The sequence below is a fragment of the Sorex araneus genome, chromosome 2 (assembly GCF_027595985.1).
Source record: "Sorex araneus isolate mSorAra2 chromosome 2, mSorAra2.pri, whole genome shotgun sequence".
NCBI lineage: Eukaryota > Metazoa > Chordata > Mammalia > Eulipotyphla > Soricidae > Sorex > Sorex araneus.
Genome location: NC_073303.1, coordinates 246,196,125 through 246,221,689, shown reverse-complemented (window position 1 = coordinate 246,221,689; position 25,565 = coordinate 246,196,125). Strand labels below are relative to the sequence as shown.

The 25,565-nt window shown below is 66.3% G+C and overlaps 1 protein-coding gene across 3 annotated transcripts in view; it reads left to right on the top strand.

Moving 5' to 3' along the window:
- The first annotated feature begins 573 nt into the window (after positions 1-573).
- The window catches only part of PIP5K1C (phosphatidylinositol-4-phosphate 5-kinase type 1 gamma), a 39,411-nt gene continuing 14,419 nt past the window's right edge, over positions 574-25,565 (top strand). For all 3 annotated transcript variants that reach the window (XR_008628428.1, XM_055124973.1, XM_055124972.1), the window contains exons 1-8: positions 574-765; positions 15,130-15,161; positions 15,994-16,086; positions 16,580-16,710; positions 17,221-17,338; positions 19,927-20,079; positions 22,404-22,703; positions 23,926-24,131. Coding sequence is in view for 2 of the 3 variants with exons in the window: in XM_055124973.1 (XP_054980948.1) it covers positions 669-765; positions 15,130-15,161; positions 15,994-16,086; positions 16,580-16,710; positions 17,221-17,338; positions 19,927-20,079; positions 22,404-22,703; positions 23,926-24,131 (1,130 nt within the window). In the remaining variant the exon portion in view is untranslated. The remainder of the gene's footprint in view (positions 766-15,129; positions 15,162-15,993; positions 16,087-16,579; positions 16,711-17,220; positions 17,339-19,926; positions 20,080-22,403; positions 22,704-23,925; positions 24,132-25,565) is intronic.

Below are 25,565 nucleotides of genomic sequence, written 5' to 3'. Positions count from 1 at the left end.
AGCTATTTCTCGGTGTTCCCTTTTCCTTTTTTTTTTTTTTTTTTTTTGGTAAATAGTCTCAACGCTATTTCCATCTCTTATTTAGGAGAGCAGAGTTCCAAGAGAAAGGAGAGACACTTCCACGTATGGGCTTCTGGGGGCGCGCGCGGAGCCCGCGGGGGCGGCTCCCTCTCAGGCCTCGCCTTCGAGTTCTGATTGGCCATTCCGGAGAGGCGCAGTGACGAGGCATCAGCCACGGCCCACTGGTCCCCGCCCCGTTCCCGCCCTCGAGCCCGGATTGGCAGTGCGCAAGGATGCCAGGCCACGCCCAGGCCCTCCAGAACACACCTCCCCTCGCCCGTCCACGAGCTCGGATTGGCGGCGAGCAAGGACGCCAGGCCACGCCCAGAACCGCCCGGGACGCGCCTCCCCGCGCCCGCCCTCGAGCCCGGATTGGCGGCGCGCAAGGACGCCAGGCCCCGCCCCGGGCCCTCCGGGACACGCCCCCCGCTCCGGCCCCCGAGCCCGGATTGGTGGAGCGCGCGGTGCGCGATGACGCAGGGCCCCCCGGGCCCGCCCCCGGCCCGCCCTCCGCCCTCGGGCCGCGGCTGGTTGTTGTTCAGCCGCGCGGCCGCGCCGGGCTCTGGGTCCCGCGTCCACCGCCCGCGCTGTCCGTTCCGCGCGCGGCCATGGAGCTGGAGGTGTCGGACGAGGCGGAGAGCGCCGAGGCGGGCGTCGTGACCTCGCAGGCGGCCTGGGCGGCGGAGAGCGGGGCGGCGGCGGCAGGTAACGGGCCCCTGGGGCGCCCGGATGGACCGGCCGGCATCCCCCCACCCGCGCGCCCGGGGGACGCAGTGGACCCGCCCGGGCGTGCAGGGGCGTCGGGGCCCGCGGGGGCGGGGGACCCCGGGGCGCGTCGCGCGTGGGGGGCGGTGGGGTGCCCCAGGTCGGTCGGGCCGGCCGGGGCGGCGCTGCTGCCCAGTTCGGGGGGCCTGCGCGGTGGCCGCACGGCGTCCGAGGGTGCATCGCGGGGGACGTCGTCGGGGGAGGGTGACGGGGGGCTGCTCGCTCCGCACCGCCGCGCGGGATCGTGTCGGGGGGCCGAGCTTTCCGGGACGTGCCCCCCTGCTCCGAGCTGCCGTCTGCTGCTCCGGCCTCGCCCCTTCCCCCACCGCGTCCGGAAAGGCTGGAGGGGGGCGGGGTGGGGGGGTTGTCTTTGCAATGTGGGTCGAGTTCTCTGTGTGTGCGTGGTGGGGGGCGGGGAGAGCCCCAGCCCGGGATTTCGGGGCCCAGACCTCAGTTTCCCCTTTGACAGCAGGCGGGCTCGCTCCCGGGTGGGTGCTGGGAGCGCGGGGTCCCTTGCGGGGCCGGTGGCAGGCGCCCCCTCTCTCCGCGGGGCGCCCGGGCAGGTGCGGGCCGCAGTGGGGGGGCTCGCTCGGGCCCGGGCCCTGCCTTGGGGATGGCGTGGGGCCGCGGTCACGAGCGGGACACTTCCGGCGGCCCACACTGCCCCCCAGCATCCTGGTTGGCTGCGGTGGGCGGCGCAGACGCCCCCCGGGGCCCCCCGGGAGCTTCCCCGGTGAGCTTCCCCCGTGAGCGGGCGGCGGGTGGGGACTGGCGCGGCTGGAGGGAGAGGGCGGAGGGGGAGGATGCGCCTTCCCGCTGCCATCTGGACCCGCCCGGCCTGGCCCTGACCGGCTGCTGCCCACTGTGCTCGTGCCAGCCGGCCCCGAGTGGGGTCCAGGCTTCCTTCGCCACCCCCCCCCTGCCTCGGTTTCTGCTGCCGTCACCCCTCCGTCCTGGCCGGTTCAGCCCAGCAGCCCGGGACCCGCGCAGACTGACGTGTGCAGCGGGGCGCGGGGAGCTGGCTGGGGACGGATGGGCGCCGGAGGGGACAGCCTGGCCCCGGCCAGGACCTTCCCCGCGCAGCGCCGGTGGCCGCAGGAGTCTGAAGTTTGACGTGACTGTCCCCCTTTTCCTGCTGCCCGTAGGCGCGTGAACCCCACTTGGGGCTGCAGCCCGCCGGGGTCCTCAGCCTCCTCTCTGCTCCCCTTTGGGGGGTACCGACCCCACCCCCACCAGGACTCTATGCCAGAACCCTGTCCGTCCCCACCCCTGTTGTGACAGCCCGGTGACCCGTGGTGGCACCGCGGGGCTGAGCCCTCACCCCAGTGAGAGTCGCTCCCTTCCAATAATTGGTTGTTACTTTTGGGGGGGGACTCGGGGGCCACCCCCTGGTGGTGCTGGGGTGACCGGGACCCCGTGGTTCAGGGGAAAGAGCGAGGCTGGGCCCCGCCCGCAGCCCTCTCTCCCTCTCTCCTCCTCTGAGTCGTGTCTGGAAGAGTCTGGAAGAGTCTGGAATCAGCCTGTTTTCTCCAGACTCTGGGTATTATCCGTCACTTCCCCGCACAGACCAGAGTGAGTCCCAGACACCCTACCGCCTTCCAGGCAGATGCCTGCCTCGGTTTCCCCACTGGCTCTCGGGGACAGTAAAGCTCACTTGCCCTGCCTGGGTCGGGGGAGTCGGTCGGGGGAGGCGGCGTCTGGGGGTGCCCTGGGGAGGTGCCTTGGACTGTGAGCTGTGACTGTGGCTCCGGCTGGATTCTGCCCTGGGGGCTTCTGGGATGGGGGCGGGGACAGTGTTGCCCGTGGTGGCCTTGACAGGTCCTCGGGAGCTGGAGATGCCTGCAGCTGCCAGGGCCGGCTGGGGCTGGGGGGCTGGGGGGCTCTGGCTGGGACTAGGGTGCTGACACAGGCCCCGGGGATGGAGCAGGGGCTGGCAGCGCTAACCTCCCCATGTGGGGTCCCCAGAACCCCCAGGAGTGACCCCGTGTGACCCCCTGGAATAGCCCCCGAGAACATCAGGTGTGTGTGACCCACAGGAAGTAGAAAGGCTCCCAGAGGTTCTCACAGGGCTTGTGGGGTGCCCAGGGGGTTGGGCCAATCTTGGGGCACCTGCAGGGAAGGAGCTGCAGTGAGGGGGCTGCGGGCGGGGGTCCTTCTGAGACCTCCCGCCGCCCCTTCCCTCCTGCCCCTTCCCCCCGGCCTCCCCCACCCCTTCCCTCCACCCCTTCCCCCCTGTCTTCCCTCCACCCCTTCCCCCCTACCCCTTCCCCCCCTTAGCTGCCCCTTCTCCCGTGTCCTTCCCACACCCTGCCCCTCCCCCTGCCCCTCCCCCTCCCCCTTCCCCACCTCTTCTCCTCTGGTCCTTCCCTCCTGCCCCTTCTCCCTTGTCCTTCCCCCCCACCCCTGCCCCTTCCCTACTGCCCCTTCTTGCAGGTAGGTGGCCGCCAGCCTGCCCCTCCTCCATCGGATCTGGTGGCAGCAATGTCACTGCTTCTTCTCCAGAACGGGCGCTGCCCGCCCACCTCTCTCCTCAGCCACCACCTGGTCCAGTTCCTCTCCCGTCCAGCCTCCTCCCAGGCTCTGGTCCTCCCTGCAGCTTGGCCCAGAAGGTTCCCCCAAAAGCTGGCACAGGGCCTTCCCTCCCCCCACAGTCGGCCAGAGACTCCCCCTGATCTGGGCTCCCACCTGCCTGGCCCACCTCCTCCAATCCGAGCCTCTCACTTGCCTAGCCCCTCCCTCCCTGTTTACTCTCGCCAATCAGAGCCTCACACTTGCCTGGCCCCTCCCTCCCCGTCTACCCCTCCAATCAGAACCTCCCACTTGCCTGGCCCCCTCCCTCCCTGTTTACCTCCTCCAATCAGGGCCTCATATTTGCGTGACCCCTCCCTCTTTCCTTTCCCCTCCAATCACGGCCCCTCTCACCTGCCTTGCCCTCCCTCCCCGTTCTTCTCCCTTGCCAATCAGGGCCTCCCACCTGCCTGCTTCTCCCTGTCCCAGGGCCTTTGCACCAGCCCTGCTCTACTGCTTCCTGTGGATCCCTGTGGTCCCCTTCCCAGACCCTTCTGCCTTGCTGCACCCTCCTCCATCCCCTGTCCTGCCCTTCCCTGTCACCTAGCACTTAACCACATGACAGGCTCTGCTGACGTCCTCAGCCCTCCTGAGCAACTTCCCCAAGGGATCCCAGCACTGCCTGGAGTGGGCCTGGAGGGGCAGGTGGGGCAGCCCCCTGGGACATCCCCTTGACCCAGGTGGTGATCGAGGTGATGGAATTCCTTACCTGTTGTCGCCTCAGGGCTCCCTGCCCACAGGGCCTGGGGACTGTACAGTTTGTCACTGCTGCAGGGTGCGCTTTCGGGTGACTCTGTGTGCCTGCTTCTTCCGGGACCCGGGAGCCATGCGAGGGGGTGGGGCGTTCAGAGCTGGGAGCTGGGGTCAGGATAGAAGTGAGAGAACAAGGTGGCTCTGTCCTGGTTCTGTCACTGAGCCTTCTGGGCTGTGGCCCTCTGTCCCCCAGACGGAGACTCACATCTGTAGAGGGAAGTGAAAGGGTGTGGTCTTGAGGTAGGCCAGGGCAGCAGGTGCAAAGGCCCTGGGGCAGCACCAGCACTGTTCCCACACCTGTGATCTGGGGGCTGCAGTGGTGTGAGGGCACTAGCAGTGAGTGTGCTGGGGACCAGGTGGGACCCCACAGGTGACAATCGGCAGGCAGGGGCTGGGGGGAGCGGAACTGAGGCCTTCTGGTCTCTCTGCAGGATGAGCGAGCAAGGCGGCATGGCCTGGGGTGCCCAAGGCAGGTGGTGTCCACTAGGTCTCGGACAGCAGCCCCGGACCCTCCCTGGGTGCAGATTCTCCTGGCCCGGGGTCAGCGGGGCTGCACATTGCTCTGGGGGACAGACAGAGCCCATGGACAGCAGCTGTGGGGGCGCAGGGCCGGGGAACCCCCATGGGGCCAGGCCTCCTGCCGCGTGTCCCCTGACCAGCGGAGGGCCCCGCCCTGGAGATCCCCCGCCTGCTGCCATCTGGACTGGGGGCGGGGGGTGGCAGCTGTCTGCGCACGCCCTGGGGGTTCCCTGGAGGACTTGGGCCCACAGGGTGGAGATTGGGGGGAAGGGTGGGCGGGAACCACAGCATTGGGTCACCACGGCGCCCTTGTCTGGCCCAGGCAGCACGGGGCGCCTTTGGGGAAGTGACCCAGCAGGGCTGGGGAGCCGGGTAGGGCCGGACCACTGTGTCATGCCAAGCACGCACGCGTATGTGCATGTGTGTGTGTGTCTTGTGGGGGTGAACCCCACCGTAGGCACAGAAGCAGGACACCCACAACACATGTGGTGACGACATTGCCTCCCAAGGAGAGAGGCAGAGGTGGGCACAGGGCACGTGCAAAGGTCCTGAGCCGGCCTGATGAGGGAGGAAGTAGGGGAGCCTGCCGGGGGCGGGAGGGTGGGGGCAGGAAGGGGCCTGCCAGTCCTGGAGAACACTGGACATATGTGGCTGGGGGTGTTTGCCCACTGGCCGCCTTGGGGGGATCTAGAGGGCACCAGGGGGTGCTCAGTGAGAGCACATTTGTGGTGCTCGAGTCCCAAGGTTGGGGTGGGGAGGTAGGGGCTGGGAGCCCATTGGCTTCTGGAAGGTTCCCCGGCTGCGGTGTCCTCAGTGGCGGGGGGGGGGGTCCCCTGCTTGCATGGGGACAGGCTTGCGTGCAGGCTTGCTTCCGCATGGTTCTGTGGGTCTGGGTCAGAGCTGGGAGTGAGTGGTGGTGCCCGGACCAGCCCGCCTTGCCTCGGTGGCGCCCTGAGCCCCCAGCCTCCAGCCCCTCCTGCGGGTGCTTCTCTTCCAGCCCAGCATCAGGCCGAAGGGTCACTTGGTTTTGGTTTCAGTTTCCGGGTCACGCCTGTGACCAGGGTGGACTCTTTTCTTTTCTTTTCTTTTCTTTTCTTTTCTTTTCTTTTCTTTTCTTTTCTTTTCTTTTCTTTTCTCTTCTTTTCTTTTCTTTTCTCTTCCTTTCTCTTCTTTTCGCTTTTTGGGTCACACCCAGTGATGCTCAGGGGTCACTCCTGGCTCTGGCTCTGCACTCAGGAATTACTCCTGGTGATGCTCAGGGGACCATATGGGATGCTGGGAATAGAACCCGGGTCGGCCACGTGCAAGGAAAACACCCTACCCACTGTGCTATCGCTCCAGCCCCCAGGGTGGACTCTTGGCTCTGTGCTCAGGGATCACTTCCGGCCGGGCCGGGGATCCCTGGGGAGGCACGGATGGAACCAGGTCGGTGGTCACGTGCCCGGCGAGCGCCCTCCCCCTGTCCTGTTGCCCGGGAGGTTCACTTAGCCGATTTTCTCCTGCTTGGGGCCACTCCTGGGTCTGGGGTTGCTCCAGGCGGGTCTCTGGGTCCCCTGCAGTTCGGGGTCTCAGCCTGGCTGCGCCCCGCCCGGGCCCCACAGGTGCTTCTCGGGCACCGTGTTGGGGGTCGCCCAGCCCAGTTCCCAGGCGGCAGTCAGCAGCCTCGTGACACCCAGCTCTCGGGAGGCTCCTGGAGCCAGGGGTGCAGGTCACCACCCACGGAGGGAAGCTTTGTTTTTGTTTTATTTTATCGGGGAAGGTGGTGTTTGTTTTGTTTTGGGCTGATTCCTGACTCTGTGCTCAGGGATCACTCTTGGTGGAGTTTAGGGGCCCCCATGGGGTGCCGGGGATTGAGCCCAGGTTGGATGCGTGCAAGCAAGCGCTACTGACTTTTATTTTTCATGTTTGTTGGTTGGGGGGCCATACACTAGGCGGTGCTCAGGGGTTATTCCTGACTCTGTACTCAGAAGTCACTCCCGGTGGCGCTCGGGACCCTGTGGGGTGATGGGAATCGAACCCAGGTCAGCTGCATACAGGGCAAGTGCACTCTCTTCTGCGGTGTCCCTCTAGCCCACCTCTTGACCATGCTCCCTCCCATGGCCACGCCCACAGTTTCAAATCACCATAACCACGCCCACCGGCCACCAATATCGACATGGCCACGCCCATCGCTCCACCCCACATAACCTTGGCCACTTCCTCACTCTGGCCTTGGCCACCATGGCCACGCCCCTCGCCCCGCCTACCCTATAGACCACGCCCATCTTCCATCCCATATTTTCATGACCACGCCTATCTCCCACCTACCCTACGGGCCACGCCCACCACCCAGCTCCTATTTTCCATGGTCACACCCGTCACCCCGCCTACCCTACAGGCCACGCCCATAGCCCCGCCCCCATGTTTCCGTGGCCACGCCCGAGGGTATCTGCTGGCACCCCGTCTTCACGCCTTTTGCCTTGCTTCCCACATCATCACACGCCGAGCCCCACAATCTGGCCAAGCTCAAGTTTGTTTGCCTTTAAAATTTTTTTTTTTTTTTTTTTTTTGCTTTTTGGGTCACATCTGGCGATGCACAGGGGTTACTCCTGGCTCTGCACTCAAAATTACTCCTGGCGGTGCTCAGGGGACCATATGGGGTGCTGGGGATCGAACTCGGGTTGGCCGCGTGCAAGGCAAACGCCCTCCCGCTGTGCTACTGCCCCAGCCCCTGAAGTGTGTTTTTTTTTCTTTTTTTTGCAATTTTGGTCATACCCGGCAACACACAGGGGTGACTCCTGGCTCTGCACTCAGGAATTACCCCTGGCGGTGCTCGGGGGACCATATGGGATGCTGGGCATCGTACCTGGGTCGGCCGCATGCAAGGCAAAGGCCCTCACCGCTGTGCTATCGCTCCAGCCCCTGGAGTGTGTTTCTTTCCCTCAGGGTGGTCCATGAGGTGCAGGTCAGCGCCCCACCCTTTCGTTCCACAGGGACTTGGGGCCAGGACACGTGTGTGTGTGTGCGTGCGCATGCTTGTGTGTGTCCTTGTGTCCTGCCCCTCGCCGGTCTGCCAGAAACTGCTCTGCCTGGTTTCGACTGTTCGGGCGCCATCCTGGGGTGCCACAGCCCTCCATGCCCTCCCCCCGGCCTGGTGACCACAGTTGCTGTGTCTATGGCAGGAGGCCGGCCCCGAGGTCTGCGCTTGGATCCGGACCCTCCTGTGCAGTGTGGACCAGACAGGCCACGGGACACACCTTGGTGGACAAGGGAGCACGACCCAGGGAGCACAGAAGGGAGCACTGTCGAGGGAGCACCACTGAGGGAGCACGGGTGGGTCCAGCAGTAGGCGAGGGAGCACGGATAAGGGAGAACAGAGGCGGGTCCCGGCAGTGGGTGAAGGAGCACCGGTGAGGGAGCTCGACGCAGGTCCTGAGCTCACGGGCAAGGGTCAGGCTGGCGTGGGTCGCCTGCCCATCTGCCTGCACAGCAGGGACAGGCCCGGGGGCGCCTCTCCTGGAGGGTGGCCTGCCCCGCTGGCCTCTTGTCAGTTCGGCCTGGCACTGCTGCGGGCACCCGGCCGCCCCGAGCTAGCCCAGCGCCTCCGTGTGGAACTCTGGCCTCGCGCTCTGGGTTCGATCGGGAGAGGGGTGGCGAGCAGGAGCGGATGATCCCTGGGGCCCTCTCCCTTTGTGGGTGTGGGGGTCTGCGTCCCCCGCCCTCCGCGCTGCCTTGCCAGCAAGTGAATGTGGCCTGGTGCCAATAAAACTTTATTCGTCAAAACAAGCAGGGGGCCCGGCATGGGGCCCACAGTGGGTGTTGCTAGCCTCACTTCCTGGCAGTGCTGGGGGCAGTTTCAGGCTCTTGGAGACTTTGACTTCCTCCTCCTCCCCCCCCACCTGCACCCCGTCCCCCCTCCCAGCAGACTCTCAGACTTTTTGATTTTTCTTATGATAAAGATTTCTAGCAGAAAGTTCTACAAGGTAATTGTTGGACAAAGGGCACACACGTGGAGCTGCCTCCCTCTCGCCTAATGAGGAGGTTGTAGTGCCCTCCCACTCTTGAACCCTGTCACCCCTTTGCCAGCAGAGGACAGTCCTAGTTTTCAGGTGGAGGAGCAGCCCGTGCAAAGGTCCTGGGGCCATACCTGTGCCAGTAGGCACAGAGGGGAGCACAGAGGGGAGGAGGAGGGAGGGGGTGGCACTTCATCTCAGCCTGTGCTCATGGGGACCCTCTGGCCAAACAGCCCAAAGGGGGGTGGTTCAGACAGGGGTGACAGGGCCAGAGCGATAGTACAGTGGGGCGTTTGCACACGGCCAACCCAGGCTTGAGCCTGGCATCCCATAGAATCCCTCCTGCAGGGCTCGGCATCCCATCCCGAGCCCTGCAGGAGGGATTCCTGAGCACAGAACCAGGAGTAACCGTTGTGCATAGCCGGGGGTGACCCAAGAAAAGAGGATGAACGTTGCCCCGGGGTGGGCACAGCCCCTAACCTGAGGCAGGGTCTCTGCCGGGCCTGGTCATGTGCTTGTCTGGGCCATGCTGGCGCCCCCCAAGCCCAGCGGGGGCCCCCCCCAGTGTGGGGCTGTGTCCCGGCACCCCTCCTCCCCCCTCCTTCCCCCCTCGGGGTGTCCACAAGGCAGCGGGAGGCGACCCTTGGGGTCCGGCCCGGATGGGGGGGTGACCAGACCTCGGCCGACCCCCCTCCGGGAGCGGGCGCCGAGCACGAGGGTCCGCGGCCCGCGGGGCTGGAGCACCCGGCGCTGTGCGGAGTAAAAATATCCCGAGACCTGGCAAAGTGGGGCGCGGAGCGGGCGGGGCGGGCGCGTGACGGCGGGGGCGCCTCGCATCTGCGGGGGCGGGGGGCGCCCTGAATCTGAGGCAGGGTTGGGGGCGCCCTGGGATCTGCGGGGGGAGGGAGGCGCCCTGGGGATCTGCGGGGGCGGGGGGCGCCCTGGGATCTGGGGGGGGGAGGGAGGCGCCCTGGGGATCTGCGGGGGCGGGGGGGCGCCCTGGGATCTGCGGGGGGTGGTGCCCTAGGGGGCCTGCAGGGAGGGGGGCGCCCTCGGGTTCCTGGAGGGTGGGGCCCCTTCAGGATCTGAGGGGGGCGGGGGTCCTGAGGGTCCTGCTGCGCCCCCACCCGTGTCCCTTGCCCCCCTACAGGACCCCCGGGGTGCTTTCTGCCAGCCCTAGAAGAGCCCCCTGCCCCCCTGCAGGTCCCTGAGTGCGCCCCGCAGGCCCCAGAGAGGGGCAGTGCTGAGCCGTTGGGTGGCGGAGACCCCCGCACCCAGCTCCAGCACAGTGGGCCCTGCCCCGGGGTTCCCGGGCTGAGCTCCCCCCCCCACCCCCACGCCGTGTTGCAAGGGGCAGGGGCTGTGCTGGTCCCTCTCTGCGCTTGACCCCAGGCTGCCAGCTCGATGCCAGACACCCCATTTCTGCCTCTGAGCCTCAGTTTCCCGCTCTGAGAGAGCCCAGGGAAGCATTTCCCAGGCCAGGCCCAGCCTGGGGCACAGGGGAGGCCAGAGCGCCTCCACCACCGCCAGGCAGCCCTCCTGGGTTTCTCACCAGACAGTCACCCGCTTGGATCATCCAGGGAGAAAGGACCTGGGGGTCGGGTGGGGAGCTCTGGGGAGCCAGGAGACCCCCGAAGGTGGGGGGAGAGATAGTCCTGGGAGAGTGCGTGGGCAGGAGGGCAGGTATATGAGCAGGACCAGCCCCGGACAGGGTCTCCGCCACCCCTAGGTGTGCAGGCTGCGTGGCTCAGCCTACCGAAGGGTCCGGGGGCAGGGGAGGGGGGCTCTGCTGGGGGCGTAGGGCAGGGCCCCAGGAGAAGCGGGGGCGGAAGGGTGTGCACGCGCTTCAGTGGGCAGGCGCCCCCGGCCCCCGTGCTGCATCCCGCTCCCCTGGGGGCCCTGCTGGGGAGCCCCCCCCCCCCCCGCCTCCTGGGACGGCCTCGCCTGGCACCCGCAGGAGTGGTCCCGGAGCACAGAGCCACGAGTCAGCCCCGAGCACCCTCCAGTGTGACCCCGCACAACCACAAAACACAAGTTAGCCCTGAGCACAAAAGCAAGAGCACAAAACCCCGACCTCCCGGGGTGGGTCCCCAGAAACAGCCGAGAAAAGCTCCAGCTCTGCTGGCTGGAACGCGGGAAGAATCTACCTACCTTGGCAGCTCCTTTACCTCCGGCTGTTCCCAGTCCCCGCCCACCATCCGCCCATCCATTCACCCACCCACCTACCCACCCGCCCACCATCCGCCCATTTGCCCGGCCATCCTTCATCGGCCCCTCCATCTCCCCTTCATCCTCTGCGCCTTCGCCCCTGCCCCCTCCCGGCCTCCCCTGCCTCCGTCTCGTGGGGGGGGGGGACACACCGCCGCGGTGCAGCCGCACGGGCCCCCTCGCCAGCTCCTCCCCCGGCACGCGTGGCCTCCCCTGTCCAGCACGGCTGGCCCGAGTCAGTGGACAGTGGGCGGGACACTTGAATTGCGCGTGGCGGGCCTGGGTTCGATTCCCCGCACCCTAGAGGCCGCCCTGAGCCCCCCGCCCCAGGAGTCAGCCTCGAATTCGCCTGACCCCCACCCCCCCAAAAAAAGCAAAGGGCTGCGCACGCGCGCGGCAGAGGTGGGAGAGAGGGTGCCACCCTGTCCGCGCCCGCGCCACCCTTGAGGGCCACACCTGTGGGGACCGGCCCCGGGAGTCGGCCCTGCCCTGCAGGCAGGGGGTCCAATGCGGGCTCGCGGGCCTGATCTCCCACGGGGCCCGGAGACCACCGCGGGCTGACAGCGGGACGCCGGGCAGCGGGCGGGGTGCAAAGGGCACGCGCAGGAACTCGGACAGGGAGGGACCCAGGCGCCCGTCTCGCAAACATCCCCCCTTCCTCCCTCCCTCCCTCCCCTCTTCCTCCCTCCCTCACCTCCCTCTCTTCTGTCCCCTCTCCCTTCCTCTCCTCCCTTCCTCTCCCTCCCCCTCTGTCTCTGGCTTGGGGCCACACCCGGCGATGCTCAGGGCTGGCCCCTGGCTCTGCCCCCCGGGGTCACTCCTGGCAGGGCTGGGGAGCACTGTGGGATGCGGCGATCGATCAGAGTGGAGTGGGCCGCGTGCCAGGCCAGTGCCCGCCCTGCGCGCCGCCTGCCCCTCCCGGCCCGCCACTCTTTCCTCTTCCTCCCCCCCCCCCCACAGTGGCTCGGGCAGGCACTTGCTGGGCCTTGGTGTCCCGGCCACGCCCCGCCCGCGCTGGCCACTGAGCTCCCCGCCCGCCGGCAGCGGCCGGACCCTTCCCGGCTCGGGTTTCAGTGTCGTTATTCCCTCCCGGGTAGGTGCTGGCAGGGGTGCGTGTGCGGGCACAGCCTCTCCGCTCCCTGGTGCTGACCCCCCCCCCCCGCGGGTGGATCACACCGGAATTTCCCCACCCCCCACCCCGCCCCTGCCCTGGCGGTCCTGTCCCCAGTGGGGAAGTGGGTCGAGGGCACCAGGCCGCAGGTCACCCGGGAGGCGGCTGCACCCACAGGCTCCGCCTTCCCGGTGTGCGGGCCCCGCCCCCACCGCTCCCCCTGCCCGGAACTGGTGGCCTGGGCCGTCCCGAGCCCGAGGTGGGTCCTGGGGGTCTCTCATCCCTGAGCGCAGCCAGGAGCGCCCAGCGCCCCCTCCCCCTGCATGCCCATGGCCAGCAGCCTGCGGGGCAGATCTCCTGCCCATGAGCACTTGAGGTGCGATTGCTGGAGCCTCAGGACCTCTGCACCTCAGTTTACCCCGGCTGACGGGGCCCTCTCTCTGCTCGGGAGGTCAGGGAGGCCTGGCCCCCACGGAAGCACTGGGTGTTGGGTTGGACTGATACAGGTGGAATCGGCTCAGAGGCAGGGACTGCTGTGGGAGAAGATCCAGGAGCCACTGTTGCTGCAAAGGCTTTGGGGCAGCTGGGAACCTCTGCTAATGCAAAGGTCCTGGGGCAGCTCGAAGCCCCTGCTAGGGCAAAGGTCCTGAGGCAGCTGGGAGCCCCTGCTAGTGCAAAGGCCCTGGGGCAGCTGGGAGCCCCTGCTAGAACAAAGGTCCTGGAGCAGCTGGGAGCCTCTGCTTGTGCAAAGGCCCTGGGGCAGCTGGAAGCCTCTGCTGGTGCAAAGGCCCTGGGGCAGCTGGGAGGAAGCAGAAGGAGACCTGTGGGGCTGGCGCAGGGTGAGTGGCCTCGTATCCTGCAGGGCCCTGGGGTGCAGGGAGGAAGACTGGGTCACCTGAGGAGGCGGCAGAAGTAAGGACAGGGCGCCCTCTGGTGTCATCTGTGGGATGCAAGGGCGGTTGGCTGGCCACGGGCTGGGGTGGGGGCAGTGGAGCGCGTGTGCAGTGCTCTGATGCGCCCTCTGTCTCTGGCCAGCCTGCCTTCGCCTGCCGGCAGAGTGTTTGCTGGGGCCTGGCTGTGCCTTGCCCCTCTCGAGGGCCCGGCCGGCTGCCGGGTCTCCCGCCCGCGCGGCAGCGCCCGGCAAGCTCCCCGCAGCAGGTTCATGTGCCAAATAACCACAAGTCACAGTGGAGACGTTGCTGGCGCCCGCTCGAGCAACAGGACAGTGGGGAAGTGGGGCTGACTGGCCACAGCCTGGCCGGGGGAGGTCCTGTCCCGGCCACCCCTGCGCCCCCGACGTGAGCTGCTGCTCTCCCCTGGAACAGCCTGCTGGGAGCAGCAGGCACCCTGGGCAGATGGAGAAGATTCTAGAAGGAATTGTGAAGGAAAAGTGGTGGTGGTGGTGGTGGTGTGTGTGTGTGTGTGTGTGTGCACGCGCGTGTGCCATAGCAGAAGGTTCTAGAAGGGGGAAAGGGTTCTAGAAGGAGTTCCTGGTGGTGGGTACGTGGCGGCTGTGGGGGTGCAACACCAGAAGGTTCCAGAAGGAATCCCTGGCGGGGAGAGCTGTGTGTGTGTGCAGCAGCAGGAGGTTATTTCTAGAAGGAATTCCTGGCAGTGAGGGGGTTGCAGAAGGTTCTAGAAGGAATCCCTGGTGGTAAGGGGTGCGGCAGCAGAGCCCGGGGGTGTGGAGGGCAGGACCAGGTGCCCAGGGAGCAGATGGGGGGACCCTGAGGAGGGGGCGGCAGGGCGGGCGGGGGGCCTCTGGACTAACTGTCCAGAAGGTTCTGCCGCGCCCCGCCCCTTCCTGCCCTCTTCCTTCCCGCACCCCGGCGCGCTGAATTGTTCGGCCAGGGAAAGTCGGTGTCAGCGCCTGGCCCTTCCGCAGCCGCCGGCCGCCGCGCCCTGGCCTGGGAGGGGCCGCCCGGGCCGCAGCCTCAGTTTCCCCGCCTGGGGTCCTGGCACATGCAGCACTGCTGCGGGTGGGTGCATGGAGGGGATCTGCCAGCTTCCAGAAGATTCTCCCCTGGCCTTTCAGCAGGTGCCCCCCCCCCGTGCTTGTACCGCCCACCTCACCCCTCCCAGGGGCGCCCCGTCTGCACCCCGGCGATGCCCACAGCCTCGGCTCCGACCGCCCCTCCCCGCGTGCCCGTGCACCCCACCCCGCCCCGCGGGGCCGGGCCGCCTCTCCCCCTCGCTCGCTCCCCTTCCCCACGGCCGGCCCAGCTCCATCCTCGCTGAGTCAAACCCTGAGTCACCCTCCTTGCCGGGCCTCACTCCGCCCCCAGGAAGCCCGCCGGCCTCCCTCACCCCCCCCCCCCACACCCCCGCGCGGGGGCCCGCTCGGTGCGGTCTCGGCGGCGGCCGCCAGGGGGCGCCCGCGAGCCCCTGCGCACCTGGCAGCCCACCCCGCCAGACCCTCACTCCCTGCTCCTGGCCTCTCTCGGCACCTCGCCTCTCTGCCAGTGCGCGCCCCCAGTCTCCTGCTGCAAACTGGCCCCGAACGGGGGCTGGAGAGGTAGTGCACGCGGTGACCCGGGTTCGATCCCGGCACCCCGTAGGGCCCCTGAGCCCTGCCAGGAGTGATCCCCGAGTCAGAGCCAAGAGTCAGCCCTGAGCACCACCGGGTGTGGCCCAAGCTAAGCTCGCATCCCCTGGGTCCCTGTCCTGGGCCAGGCAGCCTCCCTGCCGCCCCCGGCGCCGGCCTGCACGTCCACGGCCCACCCTCGCTTCCCGTGCAGGGGCAGCCCCTGCCCCTCCGGACCCTCCTGGTCGAACCCCGGCCTCAGAGGGGAATGGAAGGCACCTCGCGAGCCCCGGCATCCAGCCTGTCTGTCTCGGGGAGCCGCCGGGCCCCCTGCCTCTCCCTTCCGGGAGGTCTAGAGCAGGTGTGACGGGGGCAGCGCCCAGCCTCCCCTCCCGCCTGACCTCGCTCTTTTTTTTTTTCCTTTTTTTAATATATTTTTTTGCTTTTTGGGTCACACCCGGCGATGCTCAGGGGTTACTCCTGGCTTTGCACTCAGGAATTACTCCTGGTGGTGCTCAGGGGACCCTATGGGATGCTGGGAATCAAACCCGGGTCGGCCAAGTGCAAGGCAAACGCCCTCCCCGCTGTGCTATCGTTCCAGCCCCAACCTCGCTCTTTTCTCCCTTCAGGTTTGTCTCAGAAGAAGCCGGCCTCTATGGAGGTGAGTGTTCGAGGGTCCGCTGTCCCCCACCTGCCTCTGAATCAGAAATCTGGGAAGCACCAGGATTGTGCCCCCGGTCCCCATCCCCGCGCTCCGCTGTGTGGCCCTGGGTGGCGCCCTGCTGTCTCTGTGCCACAGCCGCAGTGCTCCCGACAGGCCAACGAAGGATCCTTGGCCCTGCTGGGGTCTTCCCCGAGGGGTCGCTCAGGGGCGTAGGGCGTGCTGCTGGAGACTCGGGTCTGGGGCGGGGACAAGGGAAGGGGGACCCAGCTAGAGGGCTGTTAGGGGAGCCCCTGCAGAGGGCGGAGGTGGAGGCGGTTCCTGGGGCGGGCGCGCCCCCTGGTGGCCAGTGCGCAGAACGCCGGGAGCTGGGCAGGGGGCTTTCCGGCGTGCGCAGGGGTTTTTCCCTGAAAGGGGGCGTTGGCATGCCCACAGCGGGAGCCCCCCCAGGTCTCTCGGATGAGAGGGGTGCCTGCCTGGGCCTTGAGCTCGCTTCCATCATCACCCACCCAGCGTGCTCTTTAGAGCGCCCAGCCCTGTTCCAGCCCAGCGGGGGTCCCCAGAGTCCTCTGTGGCTGTCGCAGAAAGCGGGGGCTCCTGGCATCAAATGCTTGGAGGCCAGGGATAGGGCTTGAACCACTCCCCCCTTCCGCCAGCCCTTACGTAAGCAGAGCTAACAAGGTACCCGCAACCATCCCCCAATCAGCACTGACCCTCCCTGGCCCGTGCAACTGTGGGCCACTGCGGTGCATGCACGTGTAAGCCCCTTTCTCCCCGGGTTTCTAGAACAGTCTGCCCTGACATGTGCTGCTTCCTGTTCCCTCCTCTGCAGACCCCTCCAATGACGGGCCAGCCGGGCCCTGGCCACGGCAAGAAGCTGGGTCACCGGGGCGTGGACGCGTCGGGGGAAACCACGTACAAAAAGGTTCCTCTTAGCCCCCAGGCTGCCTTATGGGGTCCCCTGAGGTCGAGGCCCCCTTGCTGGAGGCCACAGTGGGAGTCTGGGGGGGAGGGCGGGCTGGTCAACCCCCACCCCTGCCGCTGGCCCCTCCCCTCTCGGTGGGAAGCTGTGCCGAGCCAGGGGCTGGCACCTCCTCCTGCCCCTTCCCCCCCCACACCAGGGCACTCGCACACACGTGTGACACTTGCGTCTAGAGCCGGGTGGGAAGTGTGCAGTCAATTCCAGAATATTCCATCTGCCTCCTGTTCTCCTATTACTTCGCGTCTGGGGAGGGAGGGAGAGAGGAACATGTTCTGGACGTTTCCAGCCCCGTGACGCCCACCCTGGAGGGTCTTGGGGGTCAGATTCTCTCCCTTAGGGTATAGGGGTCATCGCCTGGGGCAGGGGTCGGCACCTCTCCATTTCCGGGTGTAGGGGCGTGGCTCTGATGTGCTGGGCCCCCGCCCCCCCTCTGCAGACCACCTCCTCCACGCTGAAGGGGGCCATCCAGCTGGGCATTGGCTACACGGTGGGCAACCTGAGCTCCAAGCCTGAGCGGGACGTGCTCATGCAGGACTTCTACGTCGTGGAGAGCATCTTCTTCCCCAGGTACCCGGCCCCTCCGCCACGGACCCCCGGCACTGCTGTGAGCGGGGAGGAGGGTGTATTGCGGGGCGCTTCAGGGGCCGGGCAGGGGGCCCCCAGGCCTCCGCGCGCGCAGCCTCCTCCGAGTCCTGCCGCACGCAGCCGTCGCCCATTGGCTGAGCACGGTCACCTGACCACTCCCGGCCTGAGGCCACCGGCCCCTGGCGAAGGTGCCCTGCCTGCGAGTGTCCGCGATTCCCGTGGCCCTGTTGTTCCTAGCCCCGGTTTGCTCTGGACTTTGACTTTTTTTTTTTTGAGGGGGGCCCCACCCCGCGGTGCTCAGGGATCACCCCTGGCGGGGCTCAGAGATGCGAAGGCCGGGCCGGTGCCCTCCCAACTGCACCCACAGCGCTCCGGAGACTCTGGGGTCCAGGCCCCCCGGGGCTGGGGCCGGGGCCGGGGCCAGGGGTGGCGCCCGGCGACCCACAGAGCCGCGCCCTTCACCGGAGCCCCCCTCTGCTCCTTCCTCCGCAGCGAGGGCAGCAACCTCACCCCTGCCCACCACTTCCAGGACTTCAGGTTCAAGACCTACGCGCCCGTGGCCTTCCGCTACTTCCGGGAGCTCTTCGGCATCAGGCCCGACGATTACCTGGTGAGTGCGGCCGGCGGGGGACGCTGCCACGCCGTGGTCTCCAGGCAGGGTCCCGGAGCGGGGGGCTCTGGAGCACAGAGAGTTTCTGTGCTCAGGGGTCTCTGCTGGTGGGGCTCGGGGGCCCCTCTTGGCCGCTGGGGATTGAACCCGGGCTGGCTGCGTACAAGGCAAGTGCCCTTCCCGCCGGCCTGTCACTCCTGCCCTCGGCCGGGTGTTGGGAGCAGGTTGTTTCAGGTGCTGGGTGCAGCCACTGCTACAGGGACCAGGGCCCCTGTCACCAGGGTCTGGCACTGCACCAGGACCGCTGCTGACACCCCAGGATTTTGCCTAGTGGGGCCCACGGGCTGCCCGCCAGGGACAGCTGGGTCGTCACCTCCACTCCTCTGTGACAGCTGGAGGGACCCCCCCCCGGCTCCCCCCCCACCTCAGGACTGAGCGACAGGAGTGGGGAGGGCGCTGGTCTTGCACGAGCCCAGCCTGGGTTCCATCCCCGGCATCCCCTGGGGGGTGAGACCCGCCAGGAGTGACCCCTGCGTGCAGAGCCAGGCTCAGCCCCGAGCACCACCGGGGTGGCCCCTCCCCCAAAGCATACAAAGCCCTCCCCCCAGATTTCCCGTCCTGTGCACCCCACGCCCCCAGCGGAGAGGTCTGGGGAGTCCCACTGGGCCCATGAGGAGATGGCGTCTGTCTGCTCGGGGGGAAGGGGCACCAGGCAGGGCTCTTGTCCTGCGAGGCCGGACATGGCGTCCCCCTCCCTCTGGGAGCAAGCACCCCTTGCAGTGTCCGGGCTGTGCCACTGGGGGTGTGAGCAGACCCCCCCCAGCCCCGCTCTTCAGAGGCTCTGACATGCAGCCATGCCCCGTCCCACTGGGTCATGGCAGTGCAGCCTGGTGGGCGCCGCCCCAACCCCACCCTGTGCCCGTCTCCGTCCTTCCTGTCAGTCTGCTGCCGCTCCAGGCCCGTCTCTGTGTCCTCTGAAATCGGGGAGGGCGGGCAGGGACCCTCCTCCCCCCATGCGCCCGCAGCCCTCAGCAGGACCGCGGGAGCTGAGGCTGTTTCCTGAGTGAGCGTCTGCGGGGGGAGGGGCAGGAGGCGCGGCGTTCTGGGGATGCGTCACCTGGCGCAGAAATCCACGTGCCAGGCTGGAGCGAGAGACGGTGGGGAGGGTGTTGGTCGTGCACCCGGCTTACTCGGGTTCTACCTCAGCGTCCCCTTGGTCCCCTGAGTGCAGAGCCGGGGGTCGGCCCCGAGCACGGCCAGGTGTGGCCCCCAGACCAGAAAGAAACAGGAGAGAGAAATCCCCCCGCCCCCACCCCCGCCAGACTGAGAAGCCCCCACCTGGCTTTTCCTTGTGCCCGGCCACACCTGCCGGCTGTCGGGGCGGAAGCTTGCAGAGGCTCTGGCCCTGGACATGCCCGCCCCTGCTTGGGGGCTTCGGGGAGGGGGCGGGCTGGCCTGCTGTGCACCTGTGTCAGCTGTGGGCGAAGCGGAGACAGATGGTCATGCTGGACCGCTGCCACCTGGGCCCGGCCCGAGCCAGCTGCTGGACCGGGTCCACCCCCACAGCCTCTCCCGTTGGGCTCACAGCACTCGGTGCTCTTGATCTCCCCCTACCCCCGGGGTGTCCTCAGCCAGCACCCCAGGCTCCTGCAATGCTTCCAGAGGCTCCCCTGGAGCCCCTCGGCCCCCCTGGGCCCCCCGTACCTCACAGTCCCCTCCTGCCCTGCTCCTGTGCCCGGGTGGCCCTGTCCACTGTGGGTGCCCTGTGACCCTGCCCATCTGCCCCTGTCCTCCAGCCTTGCCAACCCCACTGGGTCTGGAACCCAGCCCCTGGGCTCCCCTCCCTCGCCCTGTGACTCCAGGGGGTCCAGGAGGGGCTTCTGGCCACTAGTCAGGTCCTGCCTGCGTCAGGCTGTAAGTTGGGGGGGGTTATGCTGCCTGGGTGCCCCGATGCCAACCAGGGTCCAGCCCCCAGGTGCAAAGCTCCAGATGCTATTTTTTTGTTGTTCTTTATTGGGGCCACACCCAGCGCTGCGCTGAGGGCTCACTCCTGGCTCTGTGCTCAGGGATCGCGCCTGTCAGTGCTCGGGAGGCCCTGTGGGTTGCCAGGAATCAAACAGGAGTTGGCTGCATGCGAGGCAAATGCCCTCCCCGCTGTCCTGTGGCTCAGGCGCCCGCCCAGATGGAGAGTTCTAGTTCCTACCACCCTGGACACAGCCAGCCACTTCTGCCCACAACCCGGCGTCCAGTGCTCCTCACCCATCCTAGCAGAGAAGGGCACTGGCCGGGAGCAGGGGCTAGAGTTGGACAGGACCAGGAGCCCTGGAAGAGAGCTGACCCAGGGGCCTGGAGCCCCAGGACATGGGTGGCTTCAGGGTGAATTCAGGAGCAGTGCCCGGGGCACTGGATTCTCAGTCAGGCTGGAAAGATGCCGCCTGGGCCGGCCTCTGCACCCTGCCCAGGGGCATCAGCCCGCTGCTGACTGGACACCGCAGGGAACCAGTGACCTCCAGCGTTCTCCACCATCTGGGGGGCTGGGGCTGTTAGCGCCCCGTCAGCTGCTTACCTTCCGGCCCTGCTTCTTTCAGTACTCGCTGTGCAACGAGCCCCTGATCGAGCTGTCCAACCCGGGCGCCAGTGGCTCCCTCTTCTATGTCACGAGCGACGACGAGTTCATCATCAAGACCGTGATGCACAAGGAGGCAGAGTTCCTGCAGAAGCTGCTTCCGGGATACTACATGGTAGGGGGCGGGGCTTCCCCCAACCCAGCCCCTCCAGCTACCCCATGAAGGTCTGGCTTCCTTCCCCCTTGCTCCGCCCCCTCCTTGCTCCTAAGGGGTGTGGCTTCCTTCTGGCCCCACCCCTCCAGCTACCCACCATTGGCGAAGGGGTGTGGCTTCCTGTCTATCCTCTCCAGCTACAAGCTGATGGGCGGGGGCTTTTCCTGCTACCCAATGAGAAGGTGTGACTTCCTTCTTGCTCCACCCCCCCTCCAGCCACCCAATGGCTCCTAAGGGGTGTGGCTTCCTTCTTGCCCCACCCCTCCAGCTACTAGGTGGTGGGCAGGGCTTCTCTCCTGCCCCTCCAGCTACCTAATAAGAAGGTGTGGCTTCCGGGGGCTGGAGCAATAGCACAGCGGGTAGGGCGTTTGCCTTGCACGCGGTCGACCCGGGTTCGATTCCCAGCATCCCATATGGTCCCCTGAGCACCGCCAGGGGTGATTCCTGAGTGCAGAGCCAGGAGTAACCCCTGAGTATCGCCGGGTGTGACCCAAAAAGAGCAAAAAAAAAAAAAAAGAAGGTGTGGCTTCCTTCTTGCCCCCTCCAAATACCCAGCGTGGAGGAAAGGGGGTGGCTTCCTGACCACCACCCTCTCCACTACTAGCTGGTGGGCGGGGCTTCTCTTCCTGCTGCCCAATGAGAAGGTGTGACTTCCTTCTTTCTTCACCCCACCCCCCAGGGTGTGGCTTCCTTCCCCTTGCTCCGCACCCAGTGGCGCCTAAGGGGTGTGGCTTCCTTCTGGCCCCACCCCTCCAGCTACTAGGTGGTAGGCAGGGCTTCTCTCCTGCCCCTCCAGCTACCCAATGAGACATTGGGTAGTTGCCCCTTCCAGTGATCCAATGTCGATGAAGGGGTGTGGCTTCCTTCTGGCCCCACCACTCCAGCGTCTTGGTGGTGGGCGGGGCTTCCGTGCAGGGTCCCGGCACCAGCCAGTAACTCTGGGCCTGGGAGCTTCCTTCTCCCCACCTTTCTGGCGAGCTACAGGACTACACATAGGCTGGGACTTTCCTTCCCGGGCAGCCTTCCAGCTCAGCGGCTGTCCCTGCCATGGGCAGGCTCCCTGAGTTCTGGGTTCACGCATATCCCAGGCCTGGACTGTTCGCTCCGGGAACGGGGCCAAGGGAGGGGCAGCAGTCCCCATACACCTGGTGCCCCGCGCCTGCGGGCCGGACCCCTGGAGGCCATCCCAGGGAGGGGGGGCGGAGCAGCATCCACCCAGAATGTGGGGGTGGCGCATCACCAGCCCTGCCTGCCTGCTCTGGTCCCCCACACCCCCTCACACCTCAGAGTTGGAGTCGTGAGTTCCTGAAATCGTGCGTGACTCAGTACGAGGGGGAGGAGGGGCCGGGTGCCAGCTGGTGCCTCGCGGGAGCCCGGCTGCCGGGGACACTTTCCACTGAGCGGTGACCTACTGCCGCCCCCGAGCAGCGCTGGGAGGGGAGCCTCAGACCGTGCCCCCAACTGCCCCCCGCCCAGGTGTGCCCAGAGGAGATGGGCCCATCCCTTTAGCGCCTCGGGGTGGGGGGCTGGTATCTGCCTCGTGCTTGTCTGCCCAGATAGAACTGTGTACCCTGCGAGCGTTAGGATCCAGGCAGGGCATACTGGGAGCTCCGGGCGCCCCCATCTGTCTCCCCCACCCCGCTCAGGAAGGCGCAGCGGGGCAGCCACGGAAACCCCACTCAGGGACTCTGAGATGGCAATTTTGTGGCCTTTTCCCTGTATCCCATCCGCCCCTGTGCACTCTCCTGCTAGCTCGCTCTGTGCTCGGAGGTTGCTCCAGACTGCTCAGAGGGGCTGGGTGGTACCGGGGTCCTACCCAGCGCCAGCGCGCGGGGGGCGGGGGGGGTAGGTCGGGGGTCTCCTGCTCCTGCCCCATTAGTGGATCCTTATCTCCAGCCCCTTTTCTCTTTTATCTCAGCCCTTTAACGGTGCAAACCATCTTCATCCTGACTGTCAACTGGCCACACTTCGGGGCCAGACCTCCCTCATGTCCCCCTTGGGTCCCTGAAATTGGCCCCCCCGCCCCCTGTTCCCAGGGTCCCCAGAGGGGCCGAGTGGGACCTGCAGGACGCCAGGCCCTGACCTTGTGGGCTCACCCCGTGGTGTTCTCTGTGGGAAGACAGCCTTAGCGCTGGGCTGAGTCACCCAGGCGCAGTGGCAGTGCTGAGCGAGGGGGGCTGTTCCCTGAGACCTGAGGGCCAGCGCATCTGCACTGGAGGGACTGTCCCCGGCACCACACAGGTGTCGCTCCCCACTCATACGCCTTCCCCGCCCCAACCTCCCAGAACCTCAACCAGAACCCCCGGACGCTGCTCCCCAAGTTCTACGGGCTCTACTGCGTGCAGTCGGGGGGCAAGAACATCCGCGTGGTGGTCATGAACAACATCCTGCCCCGCGTGGTCAAGATGCACCTCAAGTTCGACCTCAAGGGCTCCACGTATAAGCGGCGGGCCAGCAAGAAGGAGAAGGAGAAGAGCATCCCCACGTACAAGGACCTGGACTTCATGCAGGACATGCCCGAGGGGCTGCTGCTGGACGCCGACACCTTCTCGGCGCTCGTCAAGACACTGCAGAGGGACTGCCTGGTGAGGCGCGGGTGGGGGGCACGGCAGGGACCCTCTGCCCTACCCTCGTCCACGGGCGAGGCCATCCCCCCGGGACACCCCACCCTCCCACCCTCTAGAAATGACAGCAGGACTCTGGGGAGATGGGACCGTGGGGAGGGCACAGGTGTTGCACGCAGCTGACCCGAGTTCCATGCTCGGCACCCCATCAGCCTCTCGAGCCCGGTCCAGAGTGATTCCTTAGTATTGGAGGTGTGAGTCCCCCCGTTCCCCTCCCCTCCAAAAAAAAATCTCATAGAAGTGGCAACAGAGGACCAAAGAGATAGTACAGTGGGTAGGACCCTTGCCTTGCATGGGGTCGACCCGGGTTTGATTCCTGGCACCACATAATGGTCCCATAGCCCTGCAGGACTGATCCCTGAGTGCAGAGCCAGATGTAAGCCTTGAGCACCATGGGATGTGGCCCCAAAACAAAAAGAAAGTACTGGGTGGCCAGAGCGGTAGTACAGCAGGTCGGGCGATTGCCTTGCATGCAGCCGACCCGGGTTCGGTCCCCGGCATCCCATATGGTTCCCTGAGCACAGAGCCAGGAGTAACCCCTGAGCATCTCCGGGTGTTGCCCAAAAACTTAGAAAAAAAAAGAAAACAAATGACAACCAGGGCAGTTGAGCAAGTACATCAGGTAGGGCGCTTGCCTTGCACGCGCCTGGAGATCCGTGTAGTCCCTGGAGTAAGCTCCCAACACAGCCTGGCGTGCACCTCCCCCACTCCCCCCCCCCCGAAAGAAAAACGACAACAGAGAGGTTCTGGTTAGGGGTGCCTGCCTGCTAGGGCCCTTTTTCTCCCTGACGTTCCCCGCTTTCCCATCTTCCCCGGCCGCAGCCCCCTTTGCAAAATTTCTCCAAAGCCCCCAGAATCCGCCCAGACACCTGAAGGTCCTGGGAGTTTGGGAGTGGGTTTCAAGCACCTGACTCCACTGCAGGGGCGGGACCAAGCATTGTCTGTGGCCCCAGACTTCCTGGCCAGCTGGCTGGCTGCCCCTTTAGAAGGCATGATGGGATCCAAGGAGACTTCTGAAAGGACCCACAACTCTCATCAGGGACCCTGGTGGGCGTGGTCCCGAGTGGGCGTGGTTTGGGTGGGGCGGATCATCTTGGTGGGCATGTCCCAGTGGGCGTGGCTGTGGTTGTGGGCGGGGCCACGACCGTAGCCTGCCCGCCAGCCCCTGCCCGCCTGCCCGCAGGTGCTGGAGAGCTTCAAGATCATGGACTACAGCCTCCTGCTGGGCGTGCACAACATGGACCAGCAGGAGCGGGAGCGGCAGGCCGAGGGCGCGCACAGCGCCGCCGACGAGAAGCGGCCGCTGGGCCAGAAGGCGCTCTACTCCACGGCCATGGAGTCCATCCAGGGCGGCGCGGCGCGCGGCGAGGCCATCGAGACGGACGACACGTAGGTGGCGGCCCTTCCCGTCCCGCCCCGCCCCTCCCGCAGCACCGGACGCTCCTCTGGGCGTGCGCAGCTCTGCAGTGTCCAGATCAGGCCAGCGATTCCCATCCCATCCGCAGGCCCCTGCCCTGGGCTCCAGGGTGCGGGGGTGGGGCTGGGGGACCTCTCCTGCCAGGGACACAGGTCAGCTTCCCAGAGCGGAAGGGCAGGTGGCCACCCAGGGGCAGCCCATGTGCTTTCCCTCCCCTCACCCCGCCCCCTCCCCTGGTGGCCATCAGACCCGAGTCACGCTGAGCATCGTGCTGGACACTGTGAGGGCTGAGCCGCATCTTGACACCACCCCCGCCCCGTCAAATCTAGGAGCTCCCTAAGTCTCTCGGGATCACGGGTGACCCCAGACATGGGCCACAGCATGGGGCATCCCCACTAGCTCCAGCTGGAGACTGTGGGGGGCCAGACGGGACAGGGCAGCCATCCCAAGGACACGCGTGGGCAGTGCTGGAGCCGGGCACCAGGACACCCATGGGAGGCCAAGGGTCACTGGGGTGGGGATGAGGTGGAAGTGCAGCCCGTGCCCAGGCCCCATGCAGACCCCCATCCTCAGAGTATCTTGGTGTTTGTAGGGTCTGCACGGGGCCCCTGCGGGGTGTGACAGGTAAGCTCAGTGGGCAGGTGTGCAGTGACCAGGGCCAACCATGCTGGGGTGGGGCGTGAGGGTCTCTGCCGGGGCTGCTTCCCACCCTCCCCGCATCACTAACTCCCCAGACCAGCCCCAGGGAGCTTGCGTAGAGTGTGTATGTGCACCTGTGTCCGTGTGAGTCCTGTGCCTTGTGTTGCGTGTGCAAGTGTGTGTGTACATGTTCTCCATGTACATAACCATGTTTGTGCAAACATGCACGTGCATACGCATGTCATTGAGCTTCTGTGCATGCTCCAGGTATCTGCATGTATGTGGACCTATGTGTGCTTATGTGTGAACCCACACGTACCTGTGTACATGTGTAGAAGTCTGTGTGTATATATGTGGCCTGATCTGTGTGCATGTGTGTGGACCTGTCTGGGCATTTGTGTGGGCCTCTGCATGTAGACTTCTGTGCATGTGTGCAGGCATTTGTTCATACATGTGTATATGTGTGTGGGTTTACTTGTGCATGTGTGGGCATATGTGCACATGTGGACCCATGTGTGCATGCATGTGGGCTGTGTATATGTGTGTAGATCTTTCTGCATGTACCTGTGTGTAAGTGTGTGGGTGACCTGTGAATGCATGTGTGTAGGTAGATCAGTATGTACATGTACTGTGTGTGGGCTTGTGAATTCATGTGTGTAATGAGCCCCGTGTGCGTGTGTCAGCCTGTGAGTATGCATGGGTGCATGTGTGTGTGCATCATGTGTGCAGGCCTGCGTGTGCTGGAGTGTATGTGTGCGTGTGTGTGT